General features: G+C 40.3%; 1 protein-coding gene across 2 annotated transcripts; it reads right to left on the bottom strand.

Moving 5' to 3' along the window:
- Positions 1-4,599: 4,599 nt before the first annotated feature.
- On the bottom strand, positions 4,600-13,732 carry ankrd29 (ankyrin repeat domain 29). 2 transcript variants are annotated; one of them, XM_083557864.1, is made up of 10 exons: positions 13,448-13,732; positions 11,827-11,937; positions 11,600-11,698; positions 10,471-10,569; positions 9,612-9,710; positions 8,485-8,583; positions 8,275-8,373; positions 6,405-6,500; positions 5,820-5,918; positions 4,600-5,222 (listed from the first exon to the last, which is right to left on the bottom strand). In XM_083557864.1, the coding sequence occupies exons 1-10, from the start codon at positions 13,457-13,459 to the stop codon at positions 5,139-5,141; spliced, it is 897 nt and encodes a 298-aa protein (XP_083413990.1). In that variant the 5' UTR covers positions 13,460-13,732; the 3' UTR covers positions 4,600-5,138. The 2 variants fall into 2 exon arrangements, with proteins under 2 accessions (XP_083413990.1, XP_083413989.1); XM_083557863.1 differs by having other exon boundaries at positions 8,275-8,583.
- Positions 13,733-14,349: the final 617 nt, after the last annotated feature.

Genomic DNA, 14,349 nt, shown 5'->3' with positions numbered 1-14,349 from the left:
AGGGTACCGGTGGAAATTGGGCTACTGTTGGCCGAAGAAGGAGAAGGAGAGGAGGAAGACATCTACAGAGACGACAGGGAAAGGAGCAGTGCAGGAGATTGAAGGTTAGGGTTGGTACTTTAAATGTTGGCACTATGACTGGTGAAGGGAGAGAGATAGCTGATATGATGGAGAGCAGAAAGGTAGATATGTTGTGTGTTCAGGAGACCAAGTGGAAAGGGAGTAAGGCCAGGAACATTGGAGGTGGGTTTAAACTGTTTTATTATGGTGTGGATGGAAAGAGAAATGGTGTAGGGGTGATTCTGAAGGAAGAGTACAGTAAGAGTGTAGTGGAGGTGAAGAGAGTTTCTGATAGGGTGATGATCGTGAAGGTGGAAGTTGAAGGGATGATGATAAATGTCATCAGTGCCTATGCTCCACAAGTTGGCTGTGAGATGGAGGAGAAAGAAAGATTCTGGAGTGAATTAGATGAAGTGGTGGATGGTGTACCTAGGAAAGAACGATTGGTGATTGGGGCAGACTTTAATGGGCATGTAGGTGAAGAGAACAGAGGTGATGAGGAGGTGATGGTAGGTATGGTTTTAAGGAGAAGAATGTGGAAGGGCAGATGGTGGTAGATTTTGCTAAAAGGATGGAAATGGCAGTGGTGAACACGTATTTTAAGAAGAAGGAGGATCATAGGGTGACGTATAAGAGTGGGGGAAGGTGCACACAGGTGGACTATGTGCTATTCAGGAGATGCAACCTGAAGGAGATTGGAGACTGTAAGGTGTTGGCAGGGGACAGTGTAGCTAGACAGCATCGGATAGTGGTCTGTAGGATGGTTGTGGAGGCGAAGAAGAAGAGGAGAAGAGTAAGGACTGAAAGAAGAATAAGATGGTGGAAACTGAAGGAGGAAGAGTGTAGTGTGAGGTTCAGGGAAGAGGTCAGACAGAGGCTCGGTGGTGTTGAAGAGGTGTTGGGTGATTGGGCAACTACTGCAGGAGTGATGAGGGAGGCAGCTAGAAAAATACTTGGTGTGACATCTGGAAATAGAAAGCAAGACAAGGAGACGTGGTGGTGGAATGAGGAAGTGCAGGAGAGCATAAGGAGAAAGAGGTTGGCAAAACAGAAGTGGGACAGACAAAGTAATGAGAAAAGTAGGCAGGAGTACAAGGAGATGCGGCAGCAGGTAAAGAGGGATGTGGCGAAAGCCAAGGAAAAGGCATATGAGGAGCTGTATGAGAGGTTGGACACTAAGGAAGGAGAAAAGGATTTATACCGATTGGCCAGGCAGAGGGACCGAGCAGGGAAGGATGTGCTGCAAGTTAGAGCAATAAAGGATGGAAATAAAAATGTGTTGACTAGTGAGGAGAGTGTGTTAAGAAGGTGAAGGGAGTATTTTGAGCAGCTGATGAATGAGGAAAATCAGAGAGAGAGAAGGTTGGATGGTGTGGAGCTGGTGAAGCAGGATGTACAGTGAGGAAAATAAGTATTTGAACACCCTGCTATTTTGCAAGTTCTCCCACTTAGAAATCATGGAGGGGTCTGAAATTGTCATCGTAGGTGCATGTCCACTGTGAGAGACATAATCTAAAAAAAAAAAAAACCAGAAATCACAATTATTAAACTATTTATTTGTATGATACAGCTGCAAATAAGTATTTGAACACCTGTGTATCAGCTAGAATTCTGTCCCTCAAAGACCTGTTAGTCTGCCTTTAAAATGTCCACCTCCACTACATTTATTATCCTAAATTAGATGCACCTGTTTGAGGTTGTTAGCTGCATAAAGACACCTGTCCACCCCATACAATCAGTAAGAATCCAACTACTAACATGGCCAAGACCAAAGAGCTGTCCAAAGACATTAGAGACAAAATTGTACACCTCCACAAGGCTGGAAAGGGCTACGGGGAAATTGCCAAGCAGCTTAGTGAAAAAATGTCCACTGTTGAAGCAATCATTAGAAAATGGAAGAAGCTAAACATGACTGTCAATCTCCCTCAGACTGGGGCTCCATGCAAGATCTCACTTCGTGGGGTCTCAATGATCCTAAGGAAGGTGAGAAATCAGCCCAGAACTACACAGGAGGAGCTGGTCAACGGCCTGAAAAGAGCTGGGACCACCGTTTTCAAAGTTACTGTTGGTAATACACTAAGACGTCATGGTTTGAAATCATGCATGGCGCGGAAGGTTCCCCTGCTTAAACCAGCACATGTCCAGGCACGTCTTAAGTTTGCCAATGACCATTTGGATGATCCAGAGGAGTCATGGGAGAAAGTCATGTGGTCATATGAGACCAAAATAGAACTTTTGGGTCATAATTCCACTAAACATGTTTGAAGGAAGAAGAATGATGAGTAACATCCCAAGAACACCATCCCTACAGTGAAGCATGGAGGTGGTAGCATTATGCTTTGGGGGTGTTTTTCTGCACATGGGACAGGGCGACTGCACTGTATTAAGGAGAGGATGACAGGGGCCATGTATTGCGAGATTTTGGGGAACAACCTTCCCTCAGTTAGAGCATTGAAGATCGGTCGAGGCTGGGTCTTCCAACATGACAATGACCTGAAGCACACAGCCAGGATAACCAAGGAGTGGCTCTGTAAGAAGCATATCAAGGTTCTGGCGTGGCCTAGCCAGTCTCCAGACCTAAACCCAATAGAGAATCTTTGGAGGGAGCTCAAACTCTTTGTTTCTCAGCGACAGGCCAGAAACCTGACTGATCTAGAGAAGATCTGTGTGGAGGAGTGGGCCAAAATCCCTCCTGCAGTGTGTGCAAACCTGGTGAAAAACTACAGGAAAAGTTTGACCTCTGTAATTGCAAACAAAGGCTACTGTACCAAATATTAACATTGACTTTCTCAGGTGTTCAAATACTTATTTGCAGCTGTATCATACAAATAAATAGTTAAAAAATCATACATTGTGATTTCTGGATTTTTTTTTTAGATTATGTCTCTCACAGTGGACATGCACCTACGATGACAATTTCAGACCCCTCCATGATTTCTAAGTGGGAGAACTTGCAAAATAGCAGGGTGTTCAAATACTTATTTTCCTCACTGTAGATAGCATTAGTAAGGAGGAGCGATTAAAAGGATGAAGAGTGGAAAGTCGGTTGGACCAGATGACATACCGGTAGAAGAGTGGAGATGTTTAGGAGAGATGGCAGTGGAGTTTTTAACCAGATTGTTTAACAGGATTTTGGAAGGTGAGAAGATGCCTGAGGAATGGAGAAGTGTGCTGGTACCGATCTTTAAGCATAAGGGAGATGTGCAGACCTGCAGTAACTACAGGGGAATTAAGTTGATCAGTCACACCATGAGTTTGAGTTTCACACCAGTTATGGGAAAGAGTAGTGGAAGCCAGGCTGAGAGAAGAGGTGACCATCCAGGTGGAGGAGTTCAGGTACCTGGGGTCAACAGTGCAAAGTAATGGAAAGTGTGTTAGAGAAGTAAAGAAAAGAGTGCAGGCAGGGTGGAGTGGGTGGAGAAGAGTGATAGCAGGAGTGATTTGTGATAGTAGGGTATCTGCAAGAATGAAAGGGAAAGTTTATAGGACTGTGGTGAGACCTGCGATGTTGTATGGATTAGAGACAGTGGCATTGAGTAAAAGGCAGGAAGCAGAGCTGGAGGTAGCAGAGCTGAAGATGTTGAGGTTTTCGTTGGGAGTGACGAGGATGGACAAGATTAGAAATGAGATTATTAGAGGGACAGCGCATGTAGGATGTTTTGGTGACAAGGTGAGGGAGGCGAGATTGAGATGGTTTGGACATGTGCAGAGAAGGGACATGAATTATATTGGTAGAAAAATGCTGAAGATGGAGCCACCAGGTAGGAGGAAAAGAGGAAGGCCAAGGAGGAGGTTCATGGATGTGGTGAGGGAAGACATGCAGGTAGTTGGTGTAAAAGAGGCAGATGTAGAGGACAGGGTGGTATGGAGACGGATGATCCGCTGTGGCGCCCCCTAATGGGAGCAGCCGAAAGAAGAAGAAGAAATAAATAAATAAATAAATAAATAAATAAATAAATAAATAATATAAGATCCTTCATGAGCATTATCTAAAAGTCTCATTTATTTTCTATAAGTCACACAGAATTCAGGGGATTCATAAATATTTTACAGCCAAATACTTATTATTCTGTAAAATAATAATAATAATAATAATAATATCAATAATAATAATAATATCAATAATAATAATAATAATAATAATAATAATAATAATAATAATAAAAGGGTTCCTGGTGATTACTTTACAATCCTGTAGGGGGCAGTGTTATGATCTGAGGTTGTTTCAGTTGTTCACGTCTAAAATTAGTTGACTAACCTGAATATACTAAAGGACCAGTTTTTTTTTTTTATCATAGATTTTTCTTACCAGGATTAATCGCGCTCAAATCACAAAGGCACGGTTCATTCGACATCTGATTCACATTGGCCACCACGGATTCTCCATTGAGAATCCTTAGGATGTCCTTGTGAAGACTTTACAACATGGCCTAACTTCCAACGTCCAACTCTGGATGGAAATAAATGTTGTGACATCTCCTACGTTTATCGAGAAAAATGTCATGATGAATGCGGTCCCACAAAATAATAGTGTTTGACTTTTTTGGATTTCATTGCAGTATTTATTTCACAAATATACACACTTTTCACAGATACATTTTGCAAAATACTTTACAATATTTAAGCACCAGTAGTTAAACAAATTCAAATACCAAACGCAATAACTGTAGTTCAGAAAAACACTGCATAAAGCTTCAAGCTTAAACAGCTATATGATTGTGGGTGAGTTATAATGGATAGACCGGGTTTGATTTTTCTTTGCTATGGTTTTCTTTGCTATAAAAAATCTATGGTTGCACCATTTTTGTAAGATATAACAGGGATCTTAACTGCACCATCTTCAACAGTAGTGTGGCATGCCAAATTAAAATGAATTTACAGTTTTTCCACAAAGATGCTGTTTGTTTGCAATCATGAATTTCTTGTCGACGTTTTTTAAAGCTGAAAATATAATCAGGCACCATTTAAAAAGAACTTTGGTTGCAGTTCCTCTTTTGGCTTGGTTTTTAGTGCATTTTTAAGTCAGGCAAAAGAAAAACCAAAGGCTATAAAACTCTAAAGGCCAAGAGGAACAGTCATCAACTTTCTCCATTTAAGAACTGCAGCCGCAGAATCCTCAGGATGCGCTCGTTCTTTGTGAGATCCTCTGGTAGCTCATGATTCTGTGGAAACATGAAAACTTATTATTAGAAACATTAATATTATATACTCAAGACATGATTTATGTAACATTTCTAGAGTTATTACCAATTTTCTGTTACACTATACACACTGTGGATTGCTCCTGGGTGGCACTAACAGCTTTTTCAGAAAGGAAGAATTTCAGGACTGGGAAAATAAAGGTGTTATTTGAAGATTGTCCACTAGATGCCGCTAGAGTAACACTATCTATGAATCCCAAACTTGTATTGTACATACTGCTGTTCATTGTTTTGAGTCATTTGATTTGACTCAGTTCTTCTGCTTATAATAGTAAATACAAGTTAAAATAAATATCTTTTGAGTATCTATCTATCTATCTATCTATCTATCTATCTATCTATCTATCTATCTATCTATCTATCTATCTATCTATCTATCTATCTATCTATCTATCTATCTATCTATCATAAGCAATCTTTTGGCCACACCTCCTTAACTGTGTCTGATATGTACAGTGGCCACGCCTCCTTCACTGTGTTTGATTTGTGCGATGAACACACCTCCTTTACTGTCTGATTGTATTTACCAACTTCTGCTTCATACACGCCATCACACACCTGATTGCGTAAAGTAGGATCGGCATTTGCATTCAGCAGAAGCTTCACAGTTTTCAGATCTCCGCCCATGACAGCAGCATGAAGCACCGTAGAACCATTCTAAACACACAAACCAGTATTTAATGTACAATGGAAAAATTATGCCTCCACAATTCAGATCTGCAAGAACAGTAGGACACATACAGTGGTCCTGATTTCTGAATATTTTGCATGTTTGTCACACTTTAATATTCAGATCAAACACTTTTTCACACAGGGCCATGTAGTTTTGGATTTTGTTTTCCCTCAATAATAAAAACCTCTATTTAAAAACTGCATGTTGTGTTACTTTGTGTTATCTTCTACTAATATTGAAATTAGTTTGATGATCTGAAACATTAAAGTGTGACAAACATGTAAAAAATTAAGAAATCAGGGAAGGGGGCAAACACTTTTTCACACCACTGTACCTTGTATACTGCTTTCAGGTAATTAGGTATTGATGGAAAGTGCGCTATGTAGTAGCTGTAGATCATCTCCCATGCAGGAACAATTTCAAACGTTAACACGCTCCACATTTTGTACATGAACAGCATGGAGTCCTACCTTCAGAAGACCAAGAGACGGGCTGAACTTTAGAAGCTCCTCTATGACGTTGTAGTGTCCGTTGTGTGCAGCTTTGAACAGTGCAGTGGAGCCGTCCTTTCGACAGATAATTACAAAAATATAATAATTATGATTAAAACTTGTTTTTTTCCAGACAGGGAAAAAAAAACAGGGGGGGGGGGGGACAAGGGACAAGGGGGAGGTGAGTGTGTGAAGAGAGGTGTCTTTACACAACTCTCTCATCTTATCTTCAGCCCAATCAACTGTCCTTTTCCTCACATGTTGCTAATGTGACACGCTCTTGTTGGTTTCTTCTCTACAACGTCAGAAGGATTCAAACATTTTTATCCAAACTGGATGCTCAGACGCTTTTTCAGTCTCTTGTCATTTTAAGACTGCAACTCAATGATCCAACTCAATTATCAACCTGCCCGAGTTCTCCCACACCGCCACACTGCTGGGCATTTCTCCACTGGCTTCCCGTAGCTGCACGTATCAGATTCCAACAAGATCTTCCTCTCCAAAGCATGTAAACCAGATCTTCAAGGAGCTCACTTTGTGCAAAGGAGCATTGCAATGATGGAACAGATTTAGGTTTTCAGGTCAAGTTCAAGTTCAAGAGAATACAAAATTGTATTATAGCGCCATCTAAAGATCTCCTGTACAATTGAATGCCTCCAGATTTGTGGTTACAGTTTGGAAAAGAACTATATATAGTAGGAAAGGTCGGGTGACCCAATACTTTTGAGATATAGTGTAGATGGCTTTATTTACTTCACTCTTAAGAAGCTGCTCATTTCGAACAAAGTCAAGTCAAGAATTGTCATTTTAACCATGTATAGCTGACGCAGTGAAACGAGACAATGTTTCTTCAGAACCCTGGTGCTACACAAAACAACACGAGTAGTGTGGGAATCTTTGCCATTCATCAAATAGAGCCTTTTGTTTTAGATCAGGCACTGTAGTTAGATGAGAAAGCTTGGCTTTCTAAGGCTGTCCGATGGGGTTAAGGTCATCCAACCATGTCTTCATGAACCCTGATTTGTGCAGAATAGCAAAGCACCTTCTCTAAACCTTTCCAAAACCATTGAATACAGAATTTTCTTGACTTGGTTTGCTGTAGAATTAAGATTGCTCTTTAACAGAAGTAAGGGGCCGAGCCTGACCACCAAAAAAAACAGCCTATACCATTATCCCTGCTCCACCGAAGTTTACATCTGGAACAATGCATTCAGTTAGCGTTCATCTAACATCCGCCAAAACCTGCTCTCACCCATCAGACCCAATGATTGGTCACACCCCAAAACACATTCCCACAGCACCATCTGACACTTGGCAATGTACCTGGTGACGCAAGGCTTAAATGCAGCTACACAGCCTTTGAACACCAATTCCATTAAGCTCCTGCCACACAGTTTGCGTGCTGATATCAATGGCAGTGGAAGTTCAGAACTCTTCAGCTATAGATTCGGCAAAACGTCTGCGACTTTTACGAACCATGAACTCAGCACTCGGTGCCCCTGATCCGTGAGTTGTTGCTGTCCCTAAACACTTTCACTTTCCAATAATAGCGCTTAGAGTTACAGGCTTAGGAATATCTAGCAGGGATGAAATTTCATGAACTGCAAAGGAGGAACCCCATCACAGTACCACAGTTGAATGCACTAAGCCGTCTCACAAATGTTTGTAATAGCAGACTACATGGTTAGCTGCTTGAATTTATACAACTGAATTCAAGAGGTGTGTCCCAATACTTTTACCCTGCTGGTGTGTATCTTATGTGCATGGCTGCATTAGAAAGGGAAAACGTCACATAAATTGTTGGCCGTGGTATTATTATTTTGCTTCAATAATAAAATAAGTGCCATACGTTTCTGAAAGCATCTCGTTCAGCGCCACGCAGTAGCAGAACTTTCACAACTTCGCTGTGTCCCATCTGGGCTGCTATCCACAGGGGTGTGGTGCCATCCTGAGACAAATAGCACATAAACCAGACATCAAGAAAAGAACTTACAGTGTACAAGAACTCTTGCTGTAGACACGATGCATTATTAAGAGGATGGGGAAAGGATCCTCTTACCTCACGAGGCTGGTTTACTTTGGCTCCGGATGACAACAGCTGACGGACGATGGTCACATGACCTTCCTGAGAGGCTAGAAACAGGGGAGTGGCACCGTCCTGAAATGTGAGAGAGAACACAGTGAGTGTCTGCTGAACAGTGAGTAAACATCTATAAACTATAGTGAAATCTATATTATATTAAGCTCTACATTTTGGAACAATGCACCAACTAAGCCAATGTAAAATGTTATACATTTTATTAAAATATTATCTGATTATACAATAGCTCATTGCATGCTTTCGCTTCCCAAGTGGCATTCGAATGCATCTAATGGGCTTATCAGGTGTCAGCCCAAAATAAATTCCCAGCAGTGTTATGACAGCAGTCTGAGACTCAACTCGCTGAGATGCAACTTAATTCGTTACTGTACTTAAGTTGCTTTTTCACGTACCTGCACTTCATTGAAGTATTTTGTTTTGGGGAGACTTTTACTTCAATTTCACTACATTTCAAAGTCAAATATCTGACTTTTTATTCAACTACATTTTGCGAAATCATTCGTTCCTTTTTATTTATGAGAATAAAAACTGGTCAAACACGCAGCAAATCACCAATCAGGGTCGGTTGGGGTGGTGGTATCTACTTATCACCAACATACGGTACAGTTCAGTGTCAATTCAACAGCAAGCAAAACATTCTAAGAAGAATATATGGTTGAAGGAACTCCTGACTCGGATTCGCCACAACATCTTTGGCCTTATTTGTGTGATTTTCTAGTTGATGTAGTTGAAAAGAAGGTTTTGGGTTCATGATCATTGTAATAGAAATCAATCAGTGTTGGAGTCATTAATATCATTCTATTAATAGATCAGTGTGCTGAGAGTCACATTCGAGTCTTTACACATAAACTGAGTTGATTAAGCAAATAGTCTTGTGAAATAAATGATAATAGGAACATTATAGTCATAATAAATCATAGCACTTTGGATACTTAAGTACAAGTGAAAGTTTAAAGGGAGCACTTTTACTTTCACTGGAGGAATTTATCTCTACTTTAACTCAAGTACATGGTTTGTGTAGTTCGTCCACCACTGCACCCTACAGGCTGGTATGAAAAAGTTCAAATTGAAGAGAAGACACTAACACTAAGCTGGTCATGGATGTTGGCTCCATTCTTGAGCAGCGTCTCCACTACTTTGGAGTGACCACTCTGGCAGGCAGAACATAGGGCCGTACCACCGTCCTGCAGAAAGTAACACAGCATAAACACACCACTTTTATGAATATAATTCAAAAAATCTGTATTGTGTTCTGTTGCAATAAAATAGGATGTTAGGAAGAATTCACTTATCCATAGACAGAGATCATGCTAACCTTCTCAGTATCATTTCAACACTTCAACAACAATATGACTTGCTGTATGAGCCTGTAATCTGCAAGTCAAGCCTATGTCTGGTAATCAAGCCCTGTTTTTTTTTTTAAGAATTCAAACGACAGATGGGCGAACAAAGCAAATAAATAGAATTGTAAAATGTTTATATGGTAGATGGACCATGGTATAAAGGATATCTTTTGCTGGCAGTAAATCTTAGCCACTATTGGAGCTTATTGGTTAAAACAAGTATAGAAGTTTTACGCTGTTTCATTCGCAAAAAAAACTTGGCGACTTTATCTATAATAGAGGATGTAATCTGTGTAATTAATGCAGATCCATGCTGTCTGGAGCTGTGCAGCCGGAGCAAGTATAAACTCACAGGTAACACTGGTCAGCAGATTTCCTGCCTCCTAATTACTAAGGGTTGACTCTCTGACTCACTTTTTTCCAAACTCTTTGTCTCATAAAAAGCAGACTATACGTTCGTGCAAAGGTTTTATTAAACATTCTGTGAACGTTTGTGTGTATCTCATCCCCAGAGTGATGCATGCTGACTGATGAAGATCCATACACAGCTATGAGTTTGTAATCGAGCTGCATAATTACACACACTTCATCTCCTGAGTACCTTCGTCTGGAATTCTGTGGAAGCTCCGAACTCAAACAGGAGCTTGACGATGTCATCGTGCCCCTGCTGTGCTGCGAAGAACAGGGCTGTTGAACCTGTCTGAAGAAACAATCACACACACACACACACACACACACACACACACACACACACACACACACACACACAGACACACACACACAGACACACACACACACACACACACACACACACACACACACACACACACACACACACACACACACACACACACACAGTTTGTCTTACTGACATAATTACTGCCCCAATTTTCCACCACTTGTTTTTCACCAGATAACCTCCACAATAACCTCAGCAGAATAAAATGGTTCTTTAATTTTTTTGTTCGTCTGTTTGTCTACTGCTCTTCTTGTTTGTTTGGTTATTTGCTACATGCACTGTTTGTTTGTTGCATAATTATTTTTGCATTTCACTTGTTGTTTTTGTTTGTTTGCTGCAATTATTTCATTCGCTGCATTTATTTACTTAGTCTTTTTGTCTTTCTGCTGCACTTTTTGTTTGTTTGGTTGTTGCATTTCTTGTTAGCTGCATTCATCCTTTGCTTCATTTTGGTTTGTTTGCTGCAACTCTGCGCTTGCTTATTTCTTTTGCTTGTTGGCTGCACTTTTTGTTTGTATAAATTTTGCACTTTATGTTTGCTTGCTTTGCTTAATGTTTTTGTTTGTTACACTTTTTTGATTGTTTGCTGCATTTATTCTTTGCTTGTTTTTTTTCTCGTTTGCTGCACATTTGCTTTATTGTAAGTTTTGTTTGTTTGCTACACTTTTTTGTTTGTGTTCTGCATTTATTCTTAGATTATTTATTAGTATTTTGTTTCTATTCTGCACTTTTTGTTTGCTTGCAACACTTATTCGTCTACAGTTTTTGCTACAATTATTGTTTGTTTGTTTGTGGCACTTTTGCCATTTTTTAGAGGGTATGTGTTTGTATAAAAAACATACAAACCATTTTTGTACATTAATTATGCAGGTGTTATCGACCCTTTCAGGCACTTAAAGTACTCATCCTAATCGTCATAAAAAAATCCCACAATCAGTCAGATCAGCAAACCTTTCAAACAGGCCATACATCATCAACCCAGCTGCCTTACCTCCCTCTGCAGGTTGATGTCAGCTCCTTGCATGATGAGCTCCCTCACACAGTCATAATAGCCACTGTAGGAAGCCACCATCAGAGCTGAGGTACCATACTGGTCAGAAAAGCATAAGGAATAAAATAGGCTATATTTTAAAGAAAGTATGGTGTTAGTCTGTCTTTAATAAAGTGTATGTCCTGAATGAATAATTGTAATAATGAATGTAGATGAAGCTCTCCTACAGTGTCTTTGCAGTCGATGTCCACACGGCCACTGTTTAGCAACAGCTGAAGAAGAGCCAGATTCCCCTTCCTGGCTGCCCAAAACGCAGCGTTCGCCAAGGGTGTTTCCTTCTGCAAGGGATAACATTTGTGCTATTAAAACATTATATGAATAAATGTTTCTGGACGTTTGACCATAAGATTGGTATGTGCTTTTTGAACATCCGATTCCACATTTAGTTCCCATTTTCTGTTATCATGACCTCCACTCTTCTGGTAAGAAGTCCAAGTGGATTTTAAAGTGTTCTGGTGGAGATTCTTGTAGATTTATTCAGCCACAAGGGTGTTAGTAAAGTCAGGTACTGATGGAGGTAAGTTAAGGAGGCCTGGGTTGCAGGCAGCATTCACATTCATCTCAAAGCTCTATAGGAGGAGATCTTCCACTCCAGCCCATGTAAACCATATCTTCATGGAGCTGGCTTTGTGCACAGGGGCATTGTCATGCTGAAACAACACAACCACATACACAGGCGTCCTATACAATTGTTTGCATCCAAGTTTGTGGTAACAGTTTTTTTTTTATATATAGAAGTCAGATGTTTTAATACTTTTGACATTTAGTGTATATCTTGTGTTTTCCTTTGCAGACAGATGAGTTTGAAATGTTTTGTCTAGCAGAAGAACTTGATGGAAAATGGGAGAGACAATTTTAGCAGACTGTGTCACCCCACAGTCAAGCATGGTCGTTGAAGCTTAATGGTTTGAGGTTGTTTTTGGAGCAGGGAAGGTTGGAGATTCATTCCGAGTGAAATGAAATCCTGAACCAACATGGCAACCATACACCATACTCCACCATAAACCATGCAATTCCCGGCTCATTGAAAACGACTTCACCATACAACAAGACAATGAGCAGAAACATCTGTCTAAGTCATGTAAGTGTTTTTAGAGAGCAAACAGTCGACCTGCCCAGTTACCACAACTAAATCCTAAATTCTATTGAACTGTGTGTGTGTGTGTGTGTGTGTGTGTGTGTGTGTGTGTGTGTGTATATATATATATATATATATATATATATATATATATATATATATATATATCCACCCTGAACCTCCACTAGTAACGTTTAAACTCTTTGACGCACATTCAAACACGTGTGCCTCCTGCGCCTGCGCACAAACCTGGCCGCGTCTCAAACCACAATGTCAAAACAAGCCGTGACCGCGCAAAAATCTCACGTCATTACGAGTCGCTATATTTTACATGGCGGCGTATAAAACATTGCCATCTCCCAGATGCGAGCATTCATCTCTACAATACGTCGTAGTATTTTTTTTTGCCAATAAATAAATATAGTATGCGGTTCGGGACGCAGCCTAAATAAGCATTATTGCATGTGCGAGAATATAAATATCCAGAAAACAAAAGATTTTAGATGAATAGTCCTGGTGCACAGAGCAGAGTATGAGGCAGCAGGAAGGCGGTTCTCCAGCTCCTGTAGCCTGATCACTGCAAAGGGCGCATCTGAGATCAGGTTTCTATCGGCGCCTGAGAAGAACATGCTACATGAGCACATTCCCCTGTAGTCCAAACCTCGTTATAAATAATAATAATTAAAAAAAACACCTAAAAAAGCCATTACCTTGAAAGACATGCTGAGCTCAGTGAGGTCTCATTCCGCCTGTGTGGGTTCCTTGAGGAGCTCAGAGATTTCAGGGATTTGGAATGACTTGCTGAGGCACAGACTCCCACTGCAGAACATGAGGTTCAGCTTCCAGCTCTCTCTCTCTCTCTCTCTCTCTCTCTCTCTCTCTCTCTCCACACCACCTACATTACATTGACTAAAACATAATGGTACCAATAAATTCATATGATGATACACTCATTCCTACTGTACATGATGTACTCATGGATTCCACCATGAGATGGTTATGGTGTAAAGCTGGGCACAACAAGTTTCTCTGGGAAACAGATAGGACATAATGGATAATGTAAAAGGTTGATATATTTCACATTGTATTTAATTTCTTACCTTTTATAGCTTTTTTTACATTCGAAAAATTCTTATTTACGGTTTGTAATTTTAGAAAAAAAACAAAAAAAACGATTTTATGTATTTCAATGTGCTCAGAATTGTGGGCCATATTGTATTTACTGTGTATGTGTTGTAAATGTTATATATGCAACTCTACACGAAGGGTCTAAAATCCTTAGGGTCCATACTATTTATATTCTGTGTAGAAAAGGGTACAATTGGAAAAGTCAAAAGAACTGTAAACGACAAGTAGCATCAAGTCAACCAGGACTTTTCGTTTTACATGGTTGCTAAACAAAGACATAAAACTCGTGGATATCTGCAATTTGAATGGCGTAAACTTTTCAAAGATGGACGTATTTCCTTCAGTGACAATCCCCATCGTGGTGGTTCCCAGCTCACAGCATGCATTCCTGTAAACATTCAGCATGTGGAACACCTGATCCTGGATAATCGACGAGTTTCTCGGAGGTCAGTATTTCAGCACTGTTGACAGCACAAGCGAGGCA

The sequence above is a fragment of the Silurus aristotelis genome, assembly GCF_946808225.1.
Source record: "Silurus aristotelis genome assembly, chromosome: 13".
Lineage (NCBI taxonomy): Eukaryota > Metazoa > Chordata > Actinopteri > Siluriformes > Siluridae > Silurus > Silurus aristotelis.
Note: the sequence above shows the minus strand (reverse complement) of the source record. Positions and strands in the feature narration are given on the sequence as shown.